This window comes from Silurus meridionalis, chromosome 26 (assembly GCF_014805685.1).
Source record: "Silurus meridionalis isolate SWU-2019-XX chromosome 26, ASM1480568v1, whole genome shotgun sequence".
Lineage (NCBI taxonomy): Eukaryota > Metazoa > Chordata > Actinopteri > Siluriformes > Siluridae > Silurus > Silurus meridionalis.
The window spans coordinates 1,855,586-1,881,729 of NC_060909.1; the positions used below are offsets into that span (position 1 = coordinate 1,855,586).

A 26,144-nucleotide genomic window follows, 5' to 3' on the forward strand; every position below is an offset into this window, starting at 1 on the left:
TATTTAAGAATTTAAATTTATATATATATATATATATATATATATATATATATATATATATATATATATATATAAAACAAGAATTATTCATAAATAATAATCAGCACACAAACAATAACCTTTTTTTTTTATCTGTTGCCACACATATATATTATGACATTGCTAATGTTTATTTTATTTATTTTTTTTTTTAAAAACCCAAAACAAAACATTTTTATAGCTTTACAACAGTTTATGGTTGTAGATGTTAAATTATTTAATCAATCAACCATGTTTATGAAGTGAAAATAATTATTTTTCAGTCATTGAAATCTCGTTATTTGGGGAAAAATACATTTGTCCTGTTTGTCTACAGATTTACATAAAAATTTTAGTTTTGGAAAGTTTTAAAATTTTTGTATTTTGTAACACGTTTTGTGGACTTTTATAGAGTTGTGTGGAATGTTCTGGCTTTTTCTATGGGCATCATCACTAAATGCCTATAAGAGAATGATGAAAGTCAGTTTTTCTTAAATCCGGTGGAATATTTCTAGTTCAGTTTTAACCTAATTTAACATTTAAATAATTGATGAATACAGTCCACGAGTGGAAGAAGGAAAATGATCCAGTGGTTCACTTCAACAATACAGTAACTGATCTGATGATGAATGATTGTGTCTGGTCCATTTATTATGACTGATGATATTCTTCAGTCTGTCTTCTCCGGTGGTACGACTTCCATCAGGAGCTGAAGATGCATGGTGAGGGGAGCTGAGAAGATTGCAGGTGAAGGTTACAAGATAAAAACACAGCTGTACGTTTACAATTAAACTGCATTAAAGAGATGTGGGTTAATCAAATATACTGAATCAAGAATATTAACCCTTGCTAAATCTAATGCTAGTCCTGAGCCGGACCTTTAAAGCAGGAATAGATCTTTGGAGTTCTATAACTGGTGTTATTTCTACTCACTCATGATCTTGTGAATCCAGCTGAACTTGTAGTAAACAAAGGGAAAGTAAATAATCAGTCCTCCGACGATGAACACTGTGCAGTACAGGTACTCCATCTCGGGTTTTTCAATGATCGGAGCCAGAACCAGGTAACAGGAAACAACCAGCACCACAGCAGGGATTATTAAAGGGATCTGTGAGGGAAAAGTGTATATCATTTATTAATATTATAACAACAGTTTTGGATTCCCATTCATATCAAGGGAGTGAATGAATAAAGGAAGGAAGGAATGAAGACATTTTTTAAAGGATGCTAAAATTATATATACTTATACACCCATCTGTGTTACACAAATAGGGTTTAATAAATGTAAACTAATTAATTCAATGTTTAATTGTTAATTTTTTCAATTTTATTAATTGACACAAATGAAATTAATTATTAAATTTAATATTTAATTATATATATATATATATATATATATATATATATATATATATATATATATATATATATTTATTTATTTTTTAATCAATATAATAAAAGCGTGTATTACATTAATTTGATTTATTCAATTTTATTTAACCAAACAGGTGTTTTATTTAAAATTGTTTTAAAAATGTAAACTGTAGATGTTCACAAATGTTAACTTTTGTTTAATGTCTTGCGTTTCTGACGCACAAATTGCACTGCACTGTCCACCGAACTGTGACTTTTAAACTCCGAACCGGGAATTTTGTGAACCGTTACACCTCTAATATGAAGTATACATACAGTATTTGTAGACCTGAATGCCGTAAGCCCTTCACAGTCAGCACCTGCAAGCTTTTTTAACCTAAACTTTATGTTACTTGAAGGTGTTGATGTGGCCATTTAGCAGGCGTCCAATTACGGCGACATTTTCACGTCCTTTGATTGGACGCATCAGTCAGAGCTCGCAAACTGCATCTGTAGCAAACTGCACAATCTCAAACATATTGGTGTGGATTAAATAGCTGTTTTTTTCATTCTATAGTGACTGACAAAGGAGAAGGATCTGATTTGGTCAAAAAATTTTAAAGAAAAGATGGATGTTGCGAGGCACCAAAACAAAATAGTTGTTCAGGTTTTTCATGAACCGTTTATACTTTTGCTTTTTCTTTCCTGTAGAATTTGGATAAAAACATTCTTTTTGCATGAATTTTGAATCCCAAGAAAACCCTGAAACCAAAAGAAATACACAAAAATGCAGGGAAAACCCCAGGGAGATGTGATGAGGTGAATATCGGTGCTTCTGCTGGAGATGATGCATGTGGAGGTGCAGTTGTGGCTCCAGTGAAAGGAGACGTGTTGAATTGTGTTGATTGTGTTTCTTGCTTTAGTGATGACGTTTATTCTCGCTGAATGAGATTCCTGTGTGTGATGCAGCGCTCTGTTCTACTGCGTTTCTCTATAAAACTTTTGTTTCTATAGCCATGACGTCATAATGATGGTATTAAAAGGTGGATTGACTCAGGTAGGGCACCACCGAAGGCCTGGGGGTGAAATGCATCGCCTGCTACTGAGATTGATTGTGCAGGTCCAGGAACAATGTTCACCTTCACTTTCCTGTTCACCAGCCCACACTATCACCAGTCTTCCTGTGTGTATTGGTGCATCATCGTCCTGATACACGGCAGGACCTTCATGATATAATGTTTGAGCCACTGAGAGCACAGAATGGTCCAGTAGTCTTACAAAGACTTGCGGTTCTGGTCAACAATATCCCAGAACAATTTGTCCTCTGTTGGACTTTGATTCGTCTCATGTTATATTGTGTAAATGATAATATTTGATGTGAATTTATGATGTTGTTCTGCTTATTTAACCTTTACACTCTGCTCTTTCTTATAGAATTTCCAGTTAGTGAAGACTGGCCACCAGGTCAGAATCTTTATTTATATCAAACGCTTCACCTCTTTCTCTTCGTGCCTGTTTTCTCATACAAACTGGACAATAAAATAAATAAACGTTACTCATTACTCATTTTAGGACCTACACTAAACGCAGCTATAAACGGATATAAGCTATAACTGTCTCTGGGGGAGAAAAAGTTAATGTCAGAAGAATAGGACTGAAATTTTACCTTCACGGGTCTGTGGAGCTGTTTTTTGGTGAAGCGCATGACGATGAGAGCGAGCACTGTGAGGCCGTAGAAAGCCCACTGAGCAAAGCTGAAGTAGTTAATGAGAGAGTTGATGTCTGCTGGAAAGACATAGCAGACACCCAGAAGTGCCTGGATTTGGGTATAAGAGCCACACACACACACACACACACACACACACACACACACACACACACACACACACACACACACACATAAAGACACTATTATCTTTTGAATATCATAAACATTTTGGTTGCTCATTGTTCAAAATGAAGGTCATGAGTTATACACAATAATCCAAACCTAGAATGCAGGACTTTTGACCCTCAACCGCTCAGATGAATGAAAAGGATAAATGTATATTGTTCTGGGTTTCTGCCAATGTACTGTACTGTAATGTACTGAAGTGATCAAAATATTGTGATATGCACGTCCAAAGGGTTTACATTTCATTACCTAAATAAATATATGAATATGTTTACAGCAGAGGTCCTCAAACTGTTTTTCTGAGAGGCACATAATTTTTCCTTTTGTTTTTGGGGTTTTTTTGCAGAGGTTCGGGTCGGTCTGTAACAGAAAATGCCATGTGCCAGAGTGACTAGCAGTATTATTGTAGAGATTTTGCCTCCTAATGCGTGATGAGTTTATCACTTTGTTCTGCACTGTACAGACAAATGAGCATCACTTTTCTAGAGATATATCGCCTATTAAAAAAGTCTTATTACTCATAATGAAATTTTGTTGAATTTGTTCAAATCAAAACATACTTATGCATATGGTTGGTGGGTGAAGCTAACAAATAAATAGAATACGTTTATTTCAAGCGATGGTGGATTTTACGGTATCAGTGACTCGCCTCTAGAGGCCGCTCTCGTAATGAAAGCAGACCAGAACACGTCAGAAAAAATCCTTACAGATGTTTTTTCCGATTGCCCACTGGTGCCTCGACCTCCATTAATTAATAAGGGAGACTTCAGTGTGAAAGTTAAAATTACATTTTCAAAATATGTCTCAGGAATTGTTCAGAGGGCCGTTCCAAATGTGGGGGCAGTTTTCGGTCTGCTGCTGATATTTAGGGACCCCTGTTTTTCAGTGATGCAGAGAATAAACAGGACGTGTGATTGTTATTCGGGGTGTGTATGGAGGATAATTTATGTAAGATAAAGTTGGAAGGAACCTTGAGAGGAACCAAGAAGGGAACCGACCTTATCTGAGAGACTTACATTAAAGATGAGTGCTGGTGCAGGGGTATAATATTTCAGACTGATAAAGGAAAGAATCTTCACCATGTGTCCCTCACGTCCAGCCACATAAGTCAGCCTTAGCAGTACACACACACACACACACAAAAAAAAAATATCAATTTGCTCTTACAATACTGAAGCTTTTACACATTCAGGCTGTGGCCTTTTCTCGAAACTTTAGACACAGAATCACCTTCCAGCCGTAAAGCAGCTTCCATTAGCAGCTCCGAAAGTGGAGAAGACTACAAACAACGGCACCACCCACGACATTGGGTACAGCACTCTGTCCCCAAAGGTCTACGTATCACAGAAACAGGAAGTATAAAAAGTCTAGAAACATATTCCTACAAAACCGCCCCTTTTCCAGCTTCTCCCAATAATCCAACTTATTCCAGTATATCCATGATAAGGTCAACTCACCACAGCAACAGCAGAAGACTGGAGTACTTCTGTAGGCGTCATGACACTGAAGTACGCAATATTCACCAACACGTAGCAGACTGACACTAATGGAATCCCGATAATGATGGCCAGTGGAAGATTTCTGTCAGAATGAAGGAGCAAATGGTGCAGAATGAACAACTTTAATGCAGGAAATTAGAACTTAACAGAACAGGAGCATGCAATTTGTGAATAAGACTCTAATGTACATTATAAATAATTTTTTTGGACAAAATGAACAAAGCATTGGCATGACCTTCACCTGTATGGGTCTTTCAGCTCTTCTGTAATGAAGTTCAGCTGATTCCTGTAGAAGGCAGCAGGTAAGGAATCAGAAGGAATCTGATGAGTTCAGTCAAGTTCCTAGATCTCAAATGTGAGATACAGTATGTGAAATGTGTTCACCAACAACAGCTCTACAGAAATTCACATAGGAATTTGAGCCGTAATGTGTGAGGTGGTATGAAAAACTTTCAAGACTGGTTTTGTAACACACCAACAGATGGCAGCACAATGCTGCATGCACAGTCACAGGGAGCACCCACCCTCATAACCCACTCTACTCGCCAAATATGGCTCCTGCAGACTTGGCCCTCTGAAGATTCAGCTCGCTGTTTGCACACATTGTGGAGATGCGGTGCAAATCGCAGAAGACTTGCAGGTCACATTTCAGAAGAACGTTGGAATTGTTGTATTACGGTGTAAAGGGACTATTTTGAAGGTTATAGTGTGTAAACGCAAATTTAGGAAAGTACTTTCTTGAAAAACAGAGTCTCGAAACTTTTTAATTCCACCTCATATTTGGCATATTGATGCTGAAGTGTGTTGGTTGTTAATGAACATTAAATCGAGTCCCTACTCACCATCCATCATACGCCCACAGGCCGTTGTAAAAAGCCAGTCCGATCGCCCCGAATGATGTTTCTCCTCCTTCGAATGCATTTTGTAGATTCTGTGTGTTACCTGAAAACAGGAACGTGAAAGAGAAGACGTAGTATTTATTTTGTCTATTTTGTCTTGCGTCTATGTTTTGAGTGTGGACGACTCATACTGTTCATTTGGGTCATTTGTAGGATTGTGTTTATTTGTCATTTGTGTTATTTGAATATCATTGTGTTCATCTGCAGCTTTGTGCAAACCTTTGGCCAGCATAACGATGCCTGAAACCACGATGATAAGAATGATGAGGAGTTTGGCTGCAGTGAAGAAATTCTGCACGTAGCTCGACAACTTTACACTTAAACAGTTCATAACTGTAAGCAACACTGTTGAAAGAGAAAAATATTGAATATTTCATACAGTTCCATCATTGTTAAGATGCAGAACTGTTCATGAAAAGTTCAGGTCAAATACATCCTCAAATATCACACAAGTACATGAATACTATCTGCATATGCTAACATGCTGATTTATTCACTAGCAGATAAAGTCATTAAGATTAACTGACTTAAAAAATGACAAATAAACCTTGATGAGTTTTATAACTAAGAGTTATTAAGCTAAAAATATATTTGATCTATAGTTTTCTCTCCATGTGTCTGCATGGGTTTCATCCAGGTGCTCAGATTTCTTGCTACCAAATGACGTTTTTTAAGTCCATGAATCAATCAAGTGTTCAAGAAATGTTGTATAATGTCCATGAACTCCTCATTTACATATCACTACATTTTAAATTCCATTGAAATATAAATTATAAAAATAATGAGCCTCTCCTGAATGCTTGCATCATACAGTAATTGTTGCACCTAGTGGTCAATAATAGGAACTGCAACAAACTCTAAATAGAGGCACAATGGGACAGGACTCATCCTGCCCTGTGATCAACAGTGGAAAAATAGAAGACAAAAATTGTGAAATTGGGCTGGTTTTAAAATGCTTTGATGCCAGAAAAGTATGTATGATTAAAAGGTTTTAATGCATTAAGAAATAAAGTTTACCACGTGAATGATCTGACGTTATTTTAAGAAAACAATGACAAACATTACAAAATAAAATAATTTGATATAACAGCACTAAAATGCATAAAAATTAGGAATAAAAACATCAATAATTAAAATAATAATAATAAATAATAATATTATTATTATTATGTAACTTAAGTAGTGAATAAAATACAGTTCACATACAGATGGAAGCAGCAGCCAGGGATTTGATGACGATTACAGGTGGGGTGCATCCTGGGTAAAAAGAAGTAGCGGCATATTCTCCACAGCTGAGAGACATTATGGCCAACGATGAAGGCTTCAGGATTAAGATGGTTGTCCAGGAGTAAAGGTAAGCGGGAATGGGTCCGAAACTCTCCATCAAGTATGGGTACTCCCCACCCGACTTTGTTATCATGGTGCCAAGTTCTGCATAGCAAAGAGCCCCTGTACACACACACACACACACACACAAGAAACATACACTATATTGAGAAATATATTGGAATAACTGACTCAAACTTGTTCTAGCATGATAATACCACCGTGCACAAAACTAGCTCAATGAAGATCTGCTTTATCATGGATTGGAGTGAAAGATCTCCTGCTTTAGAGCTCCAACCATATTGAACCTCCCTAAATCAGTATTTGACTTTAGTGAGAGTGGAGGTAACAGTAAATGGAGACTAAATGTGAAACAAAAGCACATCACAAACTTACACTCAGGTTTCCAGAAACTTGTGTGCATATACGTAAAGTATATATTCATTGAATGCACACATTTTCTCAGGGCTGCAGTTGCTAAATGCTCATGAATAACTGAACCTCTGCACAAACACAGTGTTGATTTACTTTATAATCCCATGACCAGGTTCGGCTACAGTGTAAAGCTTCTTTTAGGCTGCAGCAGCTCCTACCCGTCTCTGCGTCATCTCTTATCAGGCCCTTTTTTATAGAACGTTGCTTAACTGTGCCTTTGCAGTTATTTAAGCTTTTTGGGTTTTTTAGCAAAACAACATCAACATACAAGCCCGATTCCAAAAAAGTGTAAATAAAAACAGAATGCAATGATTTGCAAATCTCATAAAAACATATTTTCTTCACAATAGAACATAGAAAACACCATGTTTATAATAAGAAAATGTACCATTTTAAGGAATAAACAAAAGGTCATTTTGAATTTGATGGCTGAAACACCTCAAATAAGTTGGGACGGGGCAACAAAAGTCTGGAAAAAGTATGTTATTAAAATTACACAGTTAGAGAAGCATTTTACAACTAATAAAGTTAATTACCAGCAGGTCAGTAAGATGACTGGGTATAAATAGTGTATCTTAGAGAGGCAGAGTCTTACGGAAGTAAAAATGGGCGGAGCTTCACCAATCTGTGAAAGACTGTGTCTACAAATTGTGGAACAATTACAGAATAATGTTCCTCAACATCAAATTGCAAAACAGTTGAATACATCATCATTTACAGAACATAATATCATCAGAGTGTAAAAGAATCTGGAGAAATCTCTGTGCACAGGGGACAAGGGTGAAAATCATGTTCTTCTGGACCTCACTGCATTTATAACAGTCATGAAAATCACTGCATGGGCTCATTAACACCTCCAAAAATCATTGTCTGTCAACACAGTTTGCCATGTCATCCACAAATGCAGGTTAAATCTCTATCATTAAAAGAAGAAGGCATGCTTAAACATGATCCAGAAACGACGCCATCTTCTCGGGGCCAAAGCTCATCTAAAATATATTGAGGCAAAGTGGAAAACTGTTCTGTGGCCAGACGAAATGAAATTAAAATTTCTTTTGAAAACTTCGGATATTGCATGGTATTGCAACATATTGCAGCCAACAAATTCCTAATGACCTTATTTTTTCATTAACATTGTATTTCTCAGTTTAAACATTTAATATATTTTAGTGTATGTAAAACAAACTTTTTTTAAGAACTTTTTACACAAACATTGTATTACTGCTACAACTAACAAAATTATATCAGCAAAGATTTTATGCAATGACAATATTTAAATGCCAAATACAAACAAAAAAATGTATAACCCTTTAAACCCATTTGTCTGATTTATTGATCACATTATCTGCACACCATAAATAACGATTTTCACTCCCGAGAACTGCCGGCTGGTGGGTCACCAGATCAGACCCTCATATCAGCTCCTCCAGAGCTCTACAATCTTACTCAACATTTCTCATTTAAAAAACATATGAAGTTCTCTGTATTTACTAACCCAAAGTAGCCAGAACACCACATGCTGCCCACACCGACAGACACGTTCCCACTGTTCCGGTTCCCTCCAGCACGGCCTTGGGAGAGATGAAGATCCCCGAGCCGATCATCGTTCCCACGATCAGGCAGATCCCACTGATTAGACCCACCTTCATATGGTTAAAGTTACAGATACAACAATCGGAATGAACAAACAAACAAATGATTAAAACAATGAATGAAATAAATAAACAAAAAAACAGATAAATGGAATAACAAACGCATAAATTTGTGAATGTGAATGTAAGTAGGAGGGCAGGAGGAAGGTAAATATTCAAGTCAAGAAGCTTTTATTGTCATTTCAACCATATATATATATATATATATATGACGCAGTACACAGCAAAATGAGACAACGTTCCTCCAGAACCCTGGTGCTACATAAACAACATAAAGCTACAAAACATAAATAAATAGATAGAAAATAGAATAATTAGAAGGATTATAAATAGACAGACAGACAGACAGACAGACAGACAGACAGACAGACAGACAGACAGACAGACAGACAGACAGACAGATAGATAGATAGATAGATAGATAGATAGATAGATAGATAGATAGATAGATAGATAGACACAAATAATTAAGTTGATAAGTAAATAAAAAAGGTGGACAGTGGTATAAATAAATAAATAAATAAATAAATAAATAAATAACTGCATGAATGAATTTATGAATACTTAAAAAAATAAGCAGGCAAATAAATTACCCAATCGATAAATTAATTACCAAATGCATTCATGAATAAAAAGGTGCATAAAAATATAAATAAATAAATAAATAAATAAATCTATATATAAAATAAGCAGGCAAACAAACGAGCACACAAATCCAGTAAATCAGTAAGCAGGTGTTACATGTTCTCTTGTATCAATTGTTATTTTTTCTACAGTTTTTATAAAAAGCAGATTTGACTTTAAATGTTACTTGTGTAAGACTGTTATCAGCACCCTGGACATCTAGAAACAGATAAAACTCAATGGCAGGAGGTTTGTTTGTGCGTGCGTTAGTGTGTGTGTGTGTGTGTGTGTGTGTGTGTGTGTGTGGCAAAAAAGTAACAGTTGTGAGATTCCCCTACAGCAAGGTCACGATAAAGTTCCATCTACAACACACTCACATTCTTTTGCAGAACCGTCGCTTTGGTTTCCATCACCAGGTTGTTTTGTGAATTAGTGGTGCTCTGCTCCGGTTTCTGCATCTCTTCAGCTGTGGAGGAATCGCAAATATATCAGAGAATGTTTAACATTTTTCTTCACGTAGTCAGAAAATATATAAACTTTCTCCAAACGAATTGAACAGAACTACAGCACAAACTCACACAAATCAGCAAACAAGCAAAATAAACACACAAGTAAGAAAGTAAATAATAAATAAAATGAATAGTTAAAATAAATACGCTCTGTGGCCAGAAGTTTGTGGACACCTGACCTGAAAGATCATTATCTCATTCCACGTGTAGTCTAAATGTCCTGTTATTACACCTCCTGCTACACCTCCTGCGTCACCTCCTGATTCACCTCCTGCTACACCTCCTGCGTCACCTCCTGCTACACCTACTGCTACACCTCCTGCTACACCTCCTGCGTCACCTCCTGCTACACCTCCTGCGTCACCTCCTGCTACACCTCCTGCTACACCTCCTGCTACACCTCCTGCGTCACCTCCTGCTACACCTACACCTCCCAAGGCCACCTCCTGCCACCTCCTGCTACACCTCCTGCCACCTCCTGCTACACCTCCCAAGGCCACCTCCTGCTACACCTCCTGCTCACCTCCTGCTACACCTACACCTCCTCGCCACCTCCTGCCACCTGCTACACCTCCTGCTACACCTCCTCGTCACCTCCTGCTACACCTCCTCGTCACCTCCTGCTACACCTCCTGCCACCTCCTGCTACTCTCCTCGTCACCTGCTACACCTCCTCACCTCCTGCTACCTCCTGCTACACCTCCTGCGTCACCTCCTGCTACACCTCCTGCTACACCTCCTGCGTTACCTCCTGCTACACCTCCTGCTACACCTCCTGCTACACCTCCTGCTACACCTCCTGCTACACCTCCTGCGTTACCTCCTGCTACACCTCCTGCTACACCTCCTCGTCACCTGCTACACCTCCTCGCCACCTCCTGCTACACCTCCTGCACCTCCTGCTACACCTCCTGCGTCACCTGCTACACCTCCTGCGTCACCTCCTGCGTCACCTCCTGCTACACCTCCTGCTACACCTCCTGCTACACCTCCTGCCACCTCCTGCGTCACCTCCTGCTACACCTCCTGCGTCACCTCCTGCTACACCTCCTGCTACACCTCCTGCGTCACCTCATGCATCACCTCCTGTGCCGCCGTATCTCACCTTAATTGCTGTAAGGTTATGACTTTATACCCCCGTCAAATATTGTACAATTTGCTGTACATGACCACCATTTAATACTAAAAAGCTCACTGGAGTTTGTTGGTGTTCAGGTTACAAAGGTGTTTTTTATTTCAACATCATTACTGAAATAAAATGAAATATCAGAAGCTTCGAACAAATAACAAGCACCGTATTACTGTATATCACAGAAAAACACTGGTATTCTTACTCTCCTATTTAATAAACGAGAATGAAATCACTGAACAAATCTTCATAAATCACTGTGGAAAAAGGGGCGTCTAAAAAAAGCCATCAGTTCAGGGACGTCCAGGAAATGTTTCTGGATGTAGGATAGAAGAATAATCATTAAACCGCATTGTGAAGTAAATGTAATCCATTTCTGTAATTCATTACTGAAGTTTTAGCTTTTTTTCTGTATCTGTACTTTACTGAAATATTTCAATTTGAGGAGACTTTCGATTTCAAGTTCAAGTTTTATGTCACACATGTACGACATGCAGTGAAATGCTGTACCACTGTCCAACATTTCAAACTATTTGACCTTTTACTTGACTACATTTTGGTGAAATCGGTCGTTCCTTTTTATTCACGAGGATAAAAAACGTAACTGTTCAAACATGCAGCGAATCACAAATCAGGGTCGAGCGCACGCTCTGTTTACACTTGTTTTGATCGGCACTCGGTGTATCTACTTATCAGGAACACACAGTTTAGCATCAGGAGAACATTCAGAGAGGAATAATGATGAAGAAACTCCAGACTTGAACTCATAACCGCATTTACATGATTATTTCGAAGTAGTGGAAAAGAAGGTTTTGGGCTCATGATAATTGTAATAATCAATCAATCAAACAATCAATCAATCAGTGTTTGAGTCATTAATATCATTCTATTAATAGATCAGTGTGCTGAGAGTCACATTCGAGTCTTTACACATCAACTGATTTGATTAAAGAGTCTTGTGATAAAAACGATTACAGGAACGTTATAGTTATAATAAATCACAGTGCTTTGGATACTTAAGTACATTTGAAGGCAAAAACGTTTGTACTTTACTTCAAGTGAAAGTTTAAAGGGACACTTTTACAGTTAATGGAGTCACATTTCACCGAGCGAATCTCTACTTTAACTCAACTTCATGCTTTGTGTTCTTCGTCCACCGCTGCTAATGAGTAACTTTGTACTACACACTGACTTTTAATGCAGTATAAATTTATTCCATGATTATAATAATCAAAAACTTGGAAATTCTAAAGCAAAGCATATTAACAAAACATATTATATATTAAAAACTTTATATCTTTACTCAACAATATATTTTATTCTATACTTACATCTGAGAAATGTGTGTGTTATGGTTAAATCCAGAAATAATCCTTTTATTAAAAACTGCAGCTGTTTAAGAAATAAACGGAATAAAGGATTAAAATAAAGAAAGCTGTTTGTTCTTTACTGCAGACTGAAATCCAAACCTTCTTGCAGACTCCATTAAATTCCACACGCTGATGCTCGGTGTGTACAGGTGTGTCATTTCCTCACCTCTGATCCATCCTTCTCTTTATTTTTAAATAAAAAAATAAAAACAAGAAGGTGGAGTTTAGTGTAAGACTGGTTCCTGATTGGAGCATGGGTGGAGGAAAGGGGAGGAGCCTGGTTTAGACTGGAGATGAAAAGTGCACAGAGACACACAATAACTCTTTGACTGAGACATTTAATACCACATGGACTGAAAAAAAGGAGGGAAAAAACAACTAGAAGCAGAGAAGGACAGACTGATAACCATCCAATGCATGTCTAATCACAAAAGTGTATTATTTCATATTAAAAATACACACTATGCACATTTAAATATAATATAGAAGATTTATTGATTAAGTTAAGTGTCATAATGACCTTTAATGATTTGTTGCATGTGTGCTGATTAAATGTCAGTGCTGTGTTTACTGCATCTTCATGATATTTTATTACAGAATCACTAATTAAACCTGAACCTGAGCTCTTCTTTCACTGAAACCCACCTGAACCTTGACCCCTGGGCTCTTGTATCACAGTCAGGGACACCATGAGACACCACATGGTGCTATATTCTAAATAACAGATTAATGCTACACAACTGTTAGAATTTGGTGGATCCTGTTAGGTTTCTGTCTTTTTTTGTTTTGTTTTTCTTAACTTGTTTCTCCCTGTTTCCACCACTAGATGTCGCCTTTCTCACTTCTGTGTGTATTTAAGTTTCCCTTTGTGTCAGTTTTTTGGCTGATTATTGAAATCGTGTGGGCAAGTTCCCTGTTCGGTTTCCTGTGTCAATCCTGAGTATCCCTGTGAAAATCCTTGTATCAGAGTTGGGGTTTTTTTTTGTTTTATTATTTCCGCACAAGACTTCGTTTTTCGATTTTTTTCTTTTTTCACAAATCCTAAGAAAGACTTTGGGGACATTATAAAATGCACATGAGTCCAGAATATGAATGCTTAGTGTGTTTAATTACACAAAACGCGTAAACATTAATATTAAAGCATACTATGTACAGACAGTTTGGTCTGTGATTAAATCAAGATTGTGCTTGTTAACTAAGGAAACCTCTAGATGGCACTGTTTCAAGTGTTAGTTAAAATGACCTGTTAGAATGAGTAAAGGAAGAAAGTTTATGCGAAGAGAGATATAAAACGGACATTTCGGTGACTGCACTGCGGACAATATTATAAAATTATTAAACAAAACATAGTATACGTTTTTTTTCTTAACAGTTGTCTAGGGGGTGAAAAATGCTTACGTAATTAAACCGATCAAGAGTTAGTATTCTGGAGTCATCTGCTTGTCTTTACATAAAAACAAACCCAGATACAAGGATTTTCACAGAGATACTCGCGATTGACATCAAACAAACAGGAAACAGGGCCGAACAATTTCAATAATTAGGCAAAGAGGAAACTTAAATACACACTGGAGTGATTAGATACAGGTTGAATCAGTTGGAACTAATGAGGGACACCGGGACACAATGGCGACATCTGGTGGTGGATACAGGAAAACGCAAGGAAAGAAAAACAAAAAAAGGTTGTAGTTTTTCCCTTTCAAGTCATGGACATACTTTCGCTCTGATTTTGTGTTACATTTATGTACTAAAAATACAAGTCTAAATAAATGACCATATACCAGCCTTTCCTATATATTTTACATTTATACCTATTAATATAAACCATGTCTCCTATCAGAAGTGCTCTTCTTAATGTTAGTCAGAGATTAGGATTCAGGTTTAAATAATTTGAAGTGCTGTTCTTAATTTTGTACTTTCAGAAATACATAGAAAACCCCTACTATCTCTCGCTCTGGCCACCATGTACAGACCCCCAGGGCCCTACATTGATTTTCTTCAAGAGTTTGCTCAATTTTGATAAAGTGCTGCTTGTAAGAGATTTTAATATTTATGTAGATGATGTAAATTATGCTCTAGGAATATAATTTTGTGTTCTAGAAAAGATTGTGTCTGTTCAGTTATATTATGTCCTGGATCGCTTACAGAATTACATACGTTACCATTTTGTAGATTTAAATGGAGAACTATATAGGTTAATACAAGTAAATTAAGGTGTGCCACAAGGTTCAGTTCTAGGACCCCTGCTTTTCACAATATACATGCTTCCTATGGGAAATATTATTAGAGGGCATGGGATTAGCTTCCACTGTTACACTGATTATACCCAGCTATATATTTTATTAAAACCAGACGAAACAGCTCAATTGGCTTGGTTAACCGAGTGCATTAGAGAATTGAAAGACTGGATGACCCATAACTTTTTATTATTAAATTAGATAAGACAGATTTTACATAGTACAGTACATAGAAGCTCCAGCATTTTTACCCACATTTGAAAGGATGTTCTTTAACTGCTAGTTCAACAGTTAAAAACCTGGGAGGTATTTTAGACAGCAACTTGTCTTTAAAAAATCAAATCAACCAAGTTACAAAAACAGCTTCTTCCACCTTAGAAATATTGCTAAGCTAAGAAACATGTTGTCTATATCTTGTGCAGAGAAGCTCGTCCATGCGTTCATGACCTCCAGAATAGACTACTGTAATGCATTACTAGGTACATCATTACATCATTGTAATGATGTCCTGCATCATTAATAAACAAGCTACCGTTTGTTTAGAATGCAGCAGCCAGAGTTCTCAAAAGGTCGAGAAAATATGACCACATAACCCCGATCTTATCGTCCCTACATTGGCTTCCTGTTAAGTTTCAAATACACTACAAACTACTGCTACTTACCTAAAAAACACTAAATGTTTTATCTCCATGTATCTCTCCAGTCTTCTAACACGCTACAATCCGTCAGAGATCTCAAAGCTCTGGGCTTCTAGTAGTTCCTAGAATAGCAAAGTCCACTGAAGGCGGTAGATCATTTTCACATTTAGCTTCTAAACTCTGGAATAGTCTTCCTCACAGTGTTCGGGGCTCAGACACACTCTCCCAGTTTAAGTGCAGATTAAAAACATATCTTTTTAGCAAAGCCTACACATAACATACGTCTCACATCATAACCTTGTGCTCCAGAACATCTGATCACATGCACATTATCAACTTGTGCTGTATATCATGAACAGCAGCTACGCTAATTCCTCTCCACTGCTTCTCTTTCTCTCCCCATCCCGAGGCATCCTGAGGTTGCTCCAGCTCCAGTCATGTCCCACCTCATGAAGATTGTGGACCTTTAAAGAAGTAGATGCCCACAAACATCCTGAACCATCTAGAGACGTACCAGTGGCAATTGGATCCCACCTCATGTAGAGTTTGGATATTGGACCTCCTTGAGTGTCACCCAGACGAGGATGGGTTCCTCTTTTGAGTCTGGTTTATCTCAAGGTTTCTTCCTCATTCATCTAAGGGAGTATTTTCTCACCACAGACACACCAGTCTTCAACACACATAATTCACCTTCATTCTTAAACTCTGTAAAGCTGTTTTGAGACAATGTTACTTGTAAAAAGCGCAATAGAAATAAAATAAACTTTAACTGCTGACCTCTGAACATCAGACCCTGCATGTCACATGACCAGTCACATGTCACTGATCGATCACACCTGCTGTCTTTGTTATGATTGATTAGTAGTGTATGTAAGGCTACGTCTACACCTGGATAAATTAGAAATTCAGTCTAAAACCGATCCACGTCCACACTTTTGTTTTGTCAAAAGTCACAAGTCGCTCATCCACACCGAAACGTCTGAAAACTCTTACACCCCTGCATATGTGCAAATCATAAAATCACTTTGAGCAGCGTCAATGTCGCCTGGTGTTTTAATTTCCGGCTCTTTGAAACGCTGCAGCAGTGACTAAAAGCGCGTCACCATTTTCCGTCACATCGTTCACATTTTTTGGAGAGTGTTTTTAAAAAGCTACATTTTCGTTGACTGAAAACGCAGTCTCAAAGTGGACGCAAGACAAAAAGAAATATGCGTTTTCAAACCAAAGTGTATTAGTGTGGACATGGCCTAAGTCTCACCCTGCAAATTACAATTGTCCTCCAGTGTTGTTCTTGATTGTGTTCATGTTCAGGTCCAGGTTTCTTGTTCATGTAGTCTGTAAATCTATAATTTTCCACCTGTGTCTAATCACTCCTGTGTAATTAAATTCCCCCTCATGTCAGTTCTTTGCTTGATTGTTGAGGTTGTTTCCCCGTGTCTCCTGCTCCACCTCGAGTAGCCCCATGAAAGTCCTTGTCACTGAATTTATTTTTCTGAAGACTTTTTTGGTTTTTTCCCCCAGGTTCCCATGAAAAGGTTGTTTTCTCCCATTTTCAAATCATGGACTTAATTTCGCTCTGCTTTTTTTACTTTCTAATAAAATAATGAAACCCGGGACCTTTTTTCAGTGTGTGGCACAATCGCCCCTGTGGAAAACTTCTCGAGCTCTTGGCATGCAGTCAACTCTGGTTTCAGCGCCGACCTCGTGACACAACTACAGAATTACATTGTAAGTGATAAAGTACAGTAGGTGTGAGGTGTTAAAGAGTGTTGGTGCACGATGTGGAGGTGAAGTGGAGAGTTTTAAAATGCTTCATCTTTCAGATTGTGTTGGCGGAGAGCAGGAATCTGAGGACAACCAGCTCCTTCTATATTTTCTACATATTTGTAGCTCATGCTTTACTATATGAGGTTACATGTTTCTGTTATAGATTTAATTGTACAATTTAATAGAACTGCTACATGCAACTACATTGGCTTTTGTTATGGACTGGGCAAATGTCCATATGATTGTCTTATATTATTTCTAATTGTAAAGCGTTCTTAAACTTAGGGGAATTATTATTATTATTATTATTTATTTATTTATTTCATTTTTTTTATTATATTAATTTTAGAATTTGGTGTTTTAGAGATTATTGTTCAGTTTTCATTGTTTTGTTGTTTTTACTATTTAGATTAAAGAATATAAAATAGACCATCGTGACTTAACATGTACTCGGTTGCACACAGTCTGCAGTGTTCATAACCTTGTGCTCCAGAACATCTGATCACATGCACATTATCAATTTGTGCTGTTAATATCATGAACAGCAGCTACGCTAATTCCTCTCCACTGCTTCTCTTTCTCTCCCCATCCCGAGGCATCCTGAGGTTTGGCCAGCTCCAGTCACGTCCCACCTCATGAAGGTTGTGGACCTTTAAAGAAGAAGATGCCGAACTCGCAAACATCCCGAACCATCTAGAGACGTACCAGAACAATGTGCCTGGTCTAAAGGCCGAAAACATAATGGGGAAGTTGGAGTCCCAATACACCAACCTACAGCTTCAACAACAGTGTTGGGATTTTGAATGCTGTGGATCATGTGGAAAAGAGAATAAATTATATTTTTTATATATTTTTGTGATTGCTTACCAAAGCCATTGATTTGCAAAGCAACGTGGCAGTTTAGGTCCCTGTGAACAAGCCGTTAGAATTAAACAACAAAGCCGTTAGGTTGAACAATCCATGCAAATAAACACACGTTGCTGCAGCATTACAACACAAACATTTGCGAAAGTGTTGAGTAAAAAAGTTTCAAAACTCTACAACTGGAGTTCAGCAGCCACTAAATATAAGGTTCAACTTTAGTTCTTTTTTTTATCTAGATATCTAAGTAGATATTAAAATGATTTTTCTATAATAAACACAACATTTTAATAATTTAAGTTGTTAAATGTTATTGATTTTTTTTCACATACATGAATGATTACATAATTGGTTTCCCCCAAAATAAAAGCAGACGTTGGTTTTCGAATGACATACATGCATCTTTAAAAAACAAATTTGCATTTCTAGAGAAAAATGAAGTAGCACAGCACAGCACATCATTAATTATACTTAAAATAGTCAGCACTATTTTTTTTTCTCAAAAAGAATATCACAAATTGAAATAAATAAATTTAATAAATTTAAAATCCACTACAATACAAACTTATTGGGAAAAACACTGCATATTTGAAGACAACTGAATTACTGATCTGTGATAATTATTGATCCAAAACACTGAACATTTACAGTATTCGGCAGATGCCCTCATCCAGAGAGACGTACATCTGAGCAGCTGAGGGATTAGGGCCCAACAGTGGGAGTTTGGTAGTGCTGGGATTTTAACTTCTAATCCAGATTCCAATACCTTAACCATTGAGCTACAGTACCATGTCCTAAATGAGACCATACGATTATGTGCTTCTTGAAAATCATCCAAAATAGTGTTAGTAAAGTCTGGTACTCTTGTAGGTGAGAAGGTGAGACATTTCCTGGGGTGCAGTCAGCATTCAAATTCTTCCTGAAGGTGTTCAATAAGGTTGGAACTCTATAGCAGGAGATTTTCCACATCTTCCAACCCATGTAAAGCAGATCTTCATGCAGCTGGCTTTGTGCACAGGAGCATTGTCAGACTGGAACAGGTTTGGATTTCCTAGTGAAGGGAAAATTTCATTCCAAAACCAAAACTTTAGTACCAAGAAAGAGATTTTATAAAAAAACATACCACAAATGGACATCAACTTAAATATTTAATACAGGAATTATTTCCATTTCCATCTAACCAGGACAGACTTTTGTAAAATTCAGTTTAATTACTAAAAGCTCATTCTTGGCTTTCAATGCAGTCAAAATCGAGTACTTTTGTACTTTTTACCTCAAGTAAACACACATTTTTGGCTTCAGGGTGAAACATGGCAGCTGTAATCTTTTTTTTTCTTCCTCAATGAAAACATGAGGGTTTGTCCCTGAACAAGTGCTACACAGGGTCAATAAACCCCACCATAGTGGGGGTTCACACTGAAAATGAAAATGTGTTGGTGAGAATCGACCCACATGACACTTGCTCTGAGACCAAGGCTGCAAAAATCTTTTTGAGGAAGGCGAGCTCGGTTGTGGAGTCCGAGCTGTACAGCCTGACATCAGTGGCAGAGAGACGGGTGCAGAGCAGGCTCCTGTCAATCATGGACAATCCACTGCACAGCATCACCTCCAGGCAGAGGAGCAGCTTCAGTGACAGGTTGCTGTCATTGCCCTGCTCCACTGACAGATTGAGGAGGTCGTTTCTCCACCATTCCATGCAGGTCTTTAATTCCACTTGGGGGATGGGGGTATTGGCTTGGGGGGTCGATGCTGACATTTCTCACTGTCCTGAACTTTTCTACAAACTGTACACTATGCACCTTAACACTCCGATTTGCACAGGACTCATTAAAAACACAGTTCTTTGCACAGACTCTTAAACTTTAATACATTAATTACCTTTACATTTTTAGTATTTAGTATTTTTCAGTTTTTTTGAATCTTTCTATCTGTCTGTCTTTCTGCACAGAAACCAAGCAGAAGGTTCCATCTCTTTTTGGTGGCACCATGCAGGGTGAGGTTCAAAGTGACTTCAAAAAAGACACAAAAAAGGGACCTCGGATGGATCAGCTCAGTCCAGCTTCTTGGGGAGACGCAATTTTATTGAACCTTATTTAAAAGAAAACACATGCACAGTCTTAGAATATCACACTACACTTAGATAGAGCCTCTGCGAGGGCACCATTTACAGTAGGTTGCCCCTCTAAAAAAAAAGGTTGGCGAGGGTACCTACTGTTTGCTCACACTACTCAAAGGCAGGTATCCAAACAGTCAACACCCTTCCTGGTTTCCTGGATTCCTCCTCCAATATTTTAATACAAGGAAACACCATCAAGCAGCAAAATACCTCCTCACCTCATAAGGTGTTGGCACCAAGACAAAGACTTTAACGTTTAAGTGAGTTTCCCAAGCAGTAAGTATACCTATCCATCTTTTTATTTTTTATCTTTGTGCCATCTGACTGTCAAAGGTCCCTTTATCAGGCTAAATAATGCCTACTGCCTATGGAGAAGGTGGCCCTGCAGGGCTTCAAAACCCTACAGTATGCATAGAAGCTCTAGGTACCCTCACCCTGTACTTTTTGGACACTGTTTTGGCTTAATTACCTAAGGTTTAAAGTTCAGTGAAGCACTGGTGAATTACCGAAATCATCTCTTTTTAATTTTATTTTGGAGAACCATTGAAGTTAAAAGGTTAGACTGCTGATTAGAAAGTCATGTGTTCAAATTCCAATACATCCAAGCTGCCACTGGTGGACCCAAGGTCATGGCCTGTTGTATAGTTGTATATATGATTTATAATTGTATATATATTATAAGTGGTATATACAATATAATTGTAAGTTACTCAGGATAAGGGAATCTGTCAAATTTTATAAAAGTAAAAGACGTACCTGGGGCCTGTGCCATATGGGGATAGCACAAGCTTTATTGCTCATCACTGTTCTAGTGTACTTACAATTCGGATTAGCACTAGTGAACCCCAGTTGAATGTTGCCTGAAAATTAGAATTTGATGTCTGCAACATGTCACAAGTGTTATTAAATTTACACATTTAAAAAAACTTTTTGCAACTAATTGACAGCAGGTGAGTTGGATGACTGGGTATAAATAGTGTGTTAGAGAGACAAAGTCTGGGCAGAGCTTCACCAATCTGTGAAAGACTGTGTCTACAAATTGTGGAACAGTTTCAGTATAATGTTTCTCAATATAAAATTGCAAAACAGTTAAATATATCATTTACAAAACATAATATCAACAAAAGTCTCAAAGAATCTGGAGAAATCTCTTTGAACAAGGTACAAAGGCGAAAATTGATATTAGATGCCCGTGATCTTCGGGCCCTCGGGCAGTTTCCCCTTAAAACAGTCATGATTCTGTTAAGGAAATCACTTCATGGGTTTATTAACACCTTCAGAATTAAATTATTGTCTGCAAACACAGTTTGCCATGTCACCCCCAAATGCAGGTTAAATCTATATCATGTAAAGAAGAAGGCATGCGTGAACATGATCCAGAAACGCCACCATCGTCTTTTTGCCAAAGCTCATTTTAAATGCATTTAGGCAAAGTGAAAAACTGTAGTGTGATTAGACAAAAAAAATTTACATTTATTTTTGAGAACCATTGACACCATGACCTCCCGACTAAAGAGGAGAGGGACTCTCCGCTCAGTACAAAAAGCTGCATCTCTAATGGTAGGGTTGTGCATTAGTGCCTGTAAAATGGGCACCTTGCACATTTGGAAAGGCTTCACCAGTGCTGAACGCTGTATACAGGTTTTAAAGAAACAAATGCTTGCAGCCGCTAAACGTCCTTTTCAGGGAAGGCCTTGAACATTTGAGCAAAACAATGCATACTGCTTCTATGACAACAGCATGACTTCGTATTAGCAGAGTCCAGGTGCTGAAAAACATTAATAATGAAATGGTGCATATTGTCAGTTTTAACATTACATTTTTTTTATTGTAAGTAGAATATAGATTTATGACGTTTGCAAATCATTGCATTCAGTTTTTATTTACATTTTACACAGTGTCCCAACATCTTTTAAATCGGAGTTGTATTTCCAGCCATAGCTATTTAGATGGAAGAAGCAGTGGAAGACATACCTATCTTTTTTTTTTATTAGGGCAACCATAAAGAAGGGTAAAAAAAAAGGTAAAGCTAAAGTTGTGGTTTTGCAGTGAAAGTTTGCCAGTGAAAATTGTTGTAATATGGTTTGGTTCCAACAGGTGGAAATTTATAGGGAAGTTTGCATGCAAAATATAGAGAAAAAAATGTATCTTACGTAACATTTTGTAGTTCCATTTTTTACTGGTTTTCCATAACTGATTTCTGTGAGGGTATTTAAACTGTTCTTCTGAACATTCTCCACTCTCAGTGCTGAGAAACTGAGTGAGACCTTCATCATGCACCTGATACAAGGCATCATCCTGCTCCTGCTCAGCATCAGTCTAGTTCAGAGTTATTCCATGAAGGTAAGAATTCCAGATGTTTCGCCAACATAAACTATTATATATATATATATATATATATATATATATATATATAATTATAAAATTATGAGTAATTTTGAGAAAATCTGAAGACCTAATAACCATTTTTATTGTTTATTAACCAGGTGTTGGATAATGTTCTCTCTGAGAAGATTGGTAAGATGCCACTTGATTCAGATTTAAAATGTATCTCTATAGATTAGTTTTTTTACTAATGTCACTACATTTTAATTCATTTTGTTCATTTCAGGTAACAGCACTGACCCTGATTATTACTCCGTATCGGCCATCATTGAAAGAGCCAACAAGAATGTTGGTAAGGTTGAAAAAAAAACGCAAAAACCTTCTTTGTGATCATCTGCCACAGAACAGTATAGTTATTATACACACATTACCATATACATTATACACAATATTATACTGCACATTATCATAAATGATCGATTTTACTTGTGGATTAAGCATCAGTATATTATTTATAGAAACACTTGTCTGACACACCATCAACACATCACATGAAAAGAGCATTCAGTCTTCATTAAATTGATTTCAACAGACTATAGACATTTTCTTCGGGAATGTCTTGAAAATACTGCATATTCTATAGGTCCCAGTGTAGACACTTGTGTTTTACTGAACAGGAATGTCAAAGGATGGTTTCAACATTACTCATGGTGACATCGCGGTGTACACTGGGCTCCAGAATGCAGATCCATGTACTTCTCGTGGGTGCAAGTGGCCCAGGAAACGGAGGAGGGTTTCTGTGCCTTATGTCATTTCCAGGCAGTTCTGTGAGTATCACTTTTTTACCTGGCTACAACTAATATGTCAGAGATGGATTAGCTACCTTTTATAAGCTTTTCTCTTTCTGACAGCACGCTCTGAAAAAAGAGTCATCCTGTGTGGACTGAAATCCTTCCAAAGGTCGACCTGTGTCCGATTCGTACGTCGAACCTCTCAAGAAGACTACATTAATATAATCTCAGACACTGGGTAAACCAGCAGTCATATTATTGCTGCTTTGATAAACAGTTGCTTAAACAAACCAGTCTTGAGAATGTTCTCTTCGCTGTACAGGTGCTATTCATTCATTGGTCGTCGTGGTGGAAGGCAGGTTGTGTCTCTACAACGTAACGGCTGTGTTTATCGTCACATCGTCCAACATGAGCTTCTCCACGCTCTGGGCTTTCATCATGAGCAGAACCGTAGTGACCGTGACAAGCATGTCAGAATCCTTCTCCAGAATGTTCTCCCTGGTGAGCAGAGCAGGAATTTCACTTCTGATTTCTTATTTATAAAGTTACTCTGAGTCTAAACTTAAGTATGACAGCAATCATTTAAAATTATTGCAATGTCAACCTTTATTGTGACAGTCAAAATACAAAAGCTCTAAAAACAGAACCATGTGGTTCATATATTCACAGGACAGGAGCACAATTTTAATAAAGTCAACACCAACAACTTGAGGACACCATATGACTACAATTCTGTCATGCAATATGACAGGTAAAGAATCATACACTCTTTAATTCTCAGTTTCCATACGGCATTTAACATATTAACATATTGTAATTCAGTAGTCCCCCAATCCCCGGCCCGTGGCTTGGTGCCGGTCCGTGGGTCATTGTAACCGGGCCGAACAGAAACAATACATAACTTACATGATTTCGTTTTATTTATTATCTGATTCTGAATGATATTTTATTGTGGAAAATTCACGGATTTTCTCCACCACATCTGTCTATGACTCACTTTTGATGCAGGTCATGATGCCTCGGTCACAAGACCTACCTCCATCCACTACCTTCTTAAAGGAGCTCCGGCCGCTAACACATAATACATTACCGCTAAATTCAAACCCCCAAGCAAGCAAAATGAACAAACAACAACACAGTGGATTCACGTTTATTATTAGATTTAGAAAATACCAGTTTTTATGGTCGTATCATTTTATTTTGTATGTATTTGTACCGGTCCGTTTGTGGACCACATCTGTATTTAACATATTGTGTTGGTACAGGTATGCTTTCTCGAGGAACAGGCAGCCGACCATCCTCCCCATACCAAACAATAACGTTTCCATTGGACGTGCCACCAAAATGAGCCGCAACGACATCCGACGTGTTAACAGGCTCTACTGCCGTAGAAGGAGGAGCTTTTAACATCGCCAGAGTGCTTAAATTCCCTTAAAAAGCTTTTGCAGAAAGTAAGAAAACGCTTTGCGCTTAATGTAATCTTATGGGATTTTTCCCCTTAAATTTCTGATATTAGACTGTTACACGCGTCGATGTTCTTTTGCTGGTATGAGTTTATTTTCATCTAAATGGAATCTCTTCAAGCAATGATTTTGTATCTCAAACATCTATAAATAAAGGGAATGTTGCTGAGGTGTCTGCTTTTTGGTCCAAGTGCTTTTGACAGAACCAGTCAGAAACAACCCTCTTCAAAAAAATTTGAAGACAAATCCAGGAAGTAACTCTAATTACTGCGACACATGTGGCATTTTTATTTATTTCAGTCTCCTATCTAGCAATGTTAGCATAATAGCTAGCTATTTATTAAGCTTTGAGGTAATTTTTCTTTAGTGAAGAATTTTATCACCAATATCAAAACAGCAGTGAGGTAACGCCCTTAATAAATAAATAGCCTACATCATTATTGAATATAATGTCAGTTTAAACCCTGCTAATGCTAATATTACCTACTAGGTAAACAACTAGAGACCTAACATTAACTGATTTAGACTAAACTTGCATAACGCTTAACAATATAATAAACCTCATTTATCAGTTGGTTTGGTCCTTGTATAATGGCAGAAACATAAACGGCACATTATTCATACATTTATAGATCTGTGAAACTTTGTTTAATTGCTTCACAGCTGATTAAAACCAGTAACTACATGGAAAATGAGCTAAAGCATAACCAGCTCCTAATGACTCAATACTGTTTTTGTAGCAGGGATGAAACTGTAGAATGCAAATAGGTATTTGAAACAACAACCGATAGATAGATAGATAGATAGATAGATAGATAGATAGATAGATAGATAGATAGATAGATAGATAGATAGATAGATAGATAGATAGATAGATAGATAGATAGATAGATAGATAGATAGATAGATCTGTCTACTAGAAGGCCAAATAGTAGCAATTATGCAAAATTTCAAGTGTACATAAATATGCAAATATATGTACAGCATGTTAATATATAAATGAATAAATATACAGCAAATAAATATAAAGTACACTAAGAAAAAGAATATTTATATATATATATATATATATATATATATATATATATATATATATATATATATATATATATATATATATATATACAGTACAGACCAAAAGTTTGGACACACCTTCTCATTCAAAGAGTTTTCTTTATTTTCATGACTATGAAAATTGTAGATTCACACTGAAGGCATCAAACATAACAAAAAAGTGT

General features: G+C 37.2%; 2 protein-coding genes across 3 annotated transcripts; one reads left to right on the forward strand and one right to left on the reverse strand.

Moving 5' to 3' along the window:
- Nucleotides 1-124: 124 nt before the first annotated feature.
- slc7a9 (solute carrier family 7 member 9) lies at nt 125-12,888 on the reverse strand. 2 transcript variants are annotated; one of them, XM_046841090.1, is made up of 14 exons: nt 12,808-12,881; nt 12,670-12,671; nt 10,078-10,166; nt 8,920-9,067; nt 6,870-7,112; nt 5,883-6,008; nt 5,607-5,706; nt 5,006-5,050; nt 4,723-4,846; nt 4,496-4,599; nt 4,282-4,378; nt 3,038-3,187; nt 952-1,126; nt 125-750 (listed from the first exon to the last, which is right to left on the reverse strand). In XM_046841090.1, the coding sequence occupies exons 1-14, from the start codon at nt 12,864-12,866 to the stop codon at nt 689-691; spliced, it is 1,524 nt and encodes a 507-aa protein (XP_046697046.1). In that variant the 5' UTR covers nt 12,867-12,881; the 3' UTR covers nt 125-688. The 2 variants fall into 2 exon arrangements, with proteins under 2 accessions (XP_046697046.1, XP_046697047.1); XM_046841091.1 differs by having other exon boundaries at nt 126-750; nt 12,670-12,730; nt 12,808-12,888.
- A 9,679-nt stretch (nt 12,889-22,567) lies between these two features.
- On the forward strand, nt 22,568-25,075 carry LOC124379830 (hatching enzyme 1.2-like). Its single transcript, XM_046840412.1, has 8 exons — nt 22,568-22,670; nt 22,814-22,844; nt 22,939-23,004; nt 23,330-23,479; nt 23,564-23,681; nt 23,766-23,944; nt 24,113-24,194; nt 24,709-25,075. The coding sequence occupies exons 1-8, from the start codon at nt 22,602-22,604 to the stop codon at nt 24,848-24,850; spliced, it is 837 nt and encodes a 278-aa protein (XP_046696368.1). The 5' UTR covers nt 22,568-22,601; the 3' UTR covers nt 24,851-25,075.
- The last annotated feature ends 1,069 nt before the right edge of the window (nt 25,076-26,144 follow it).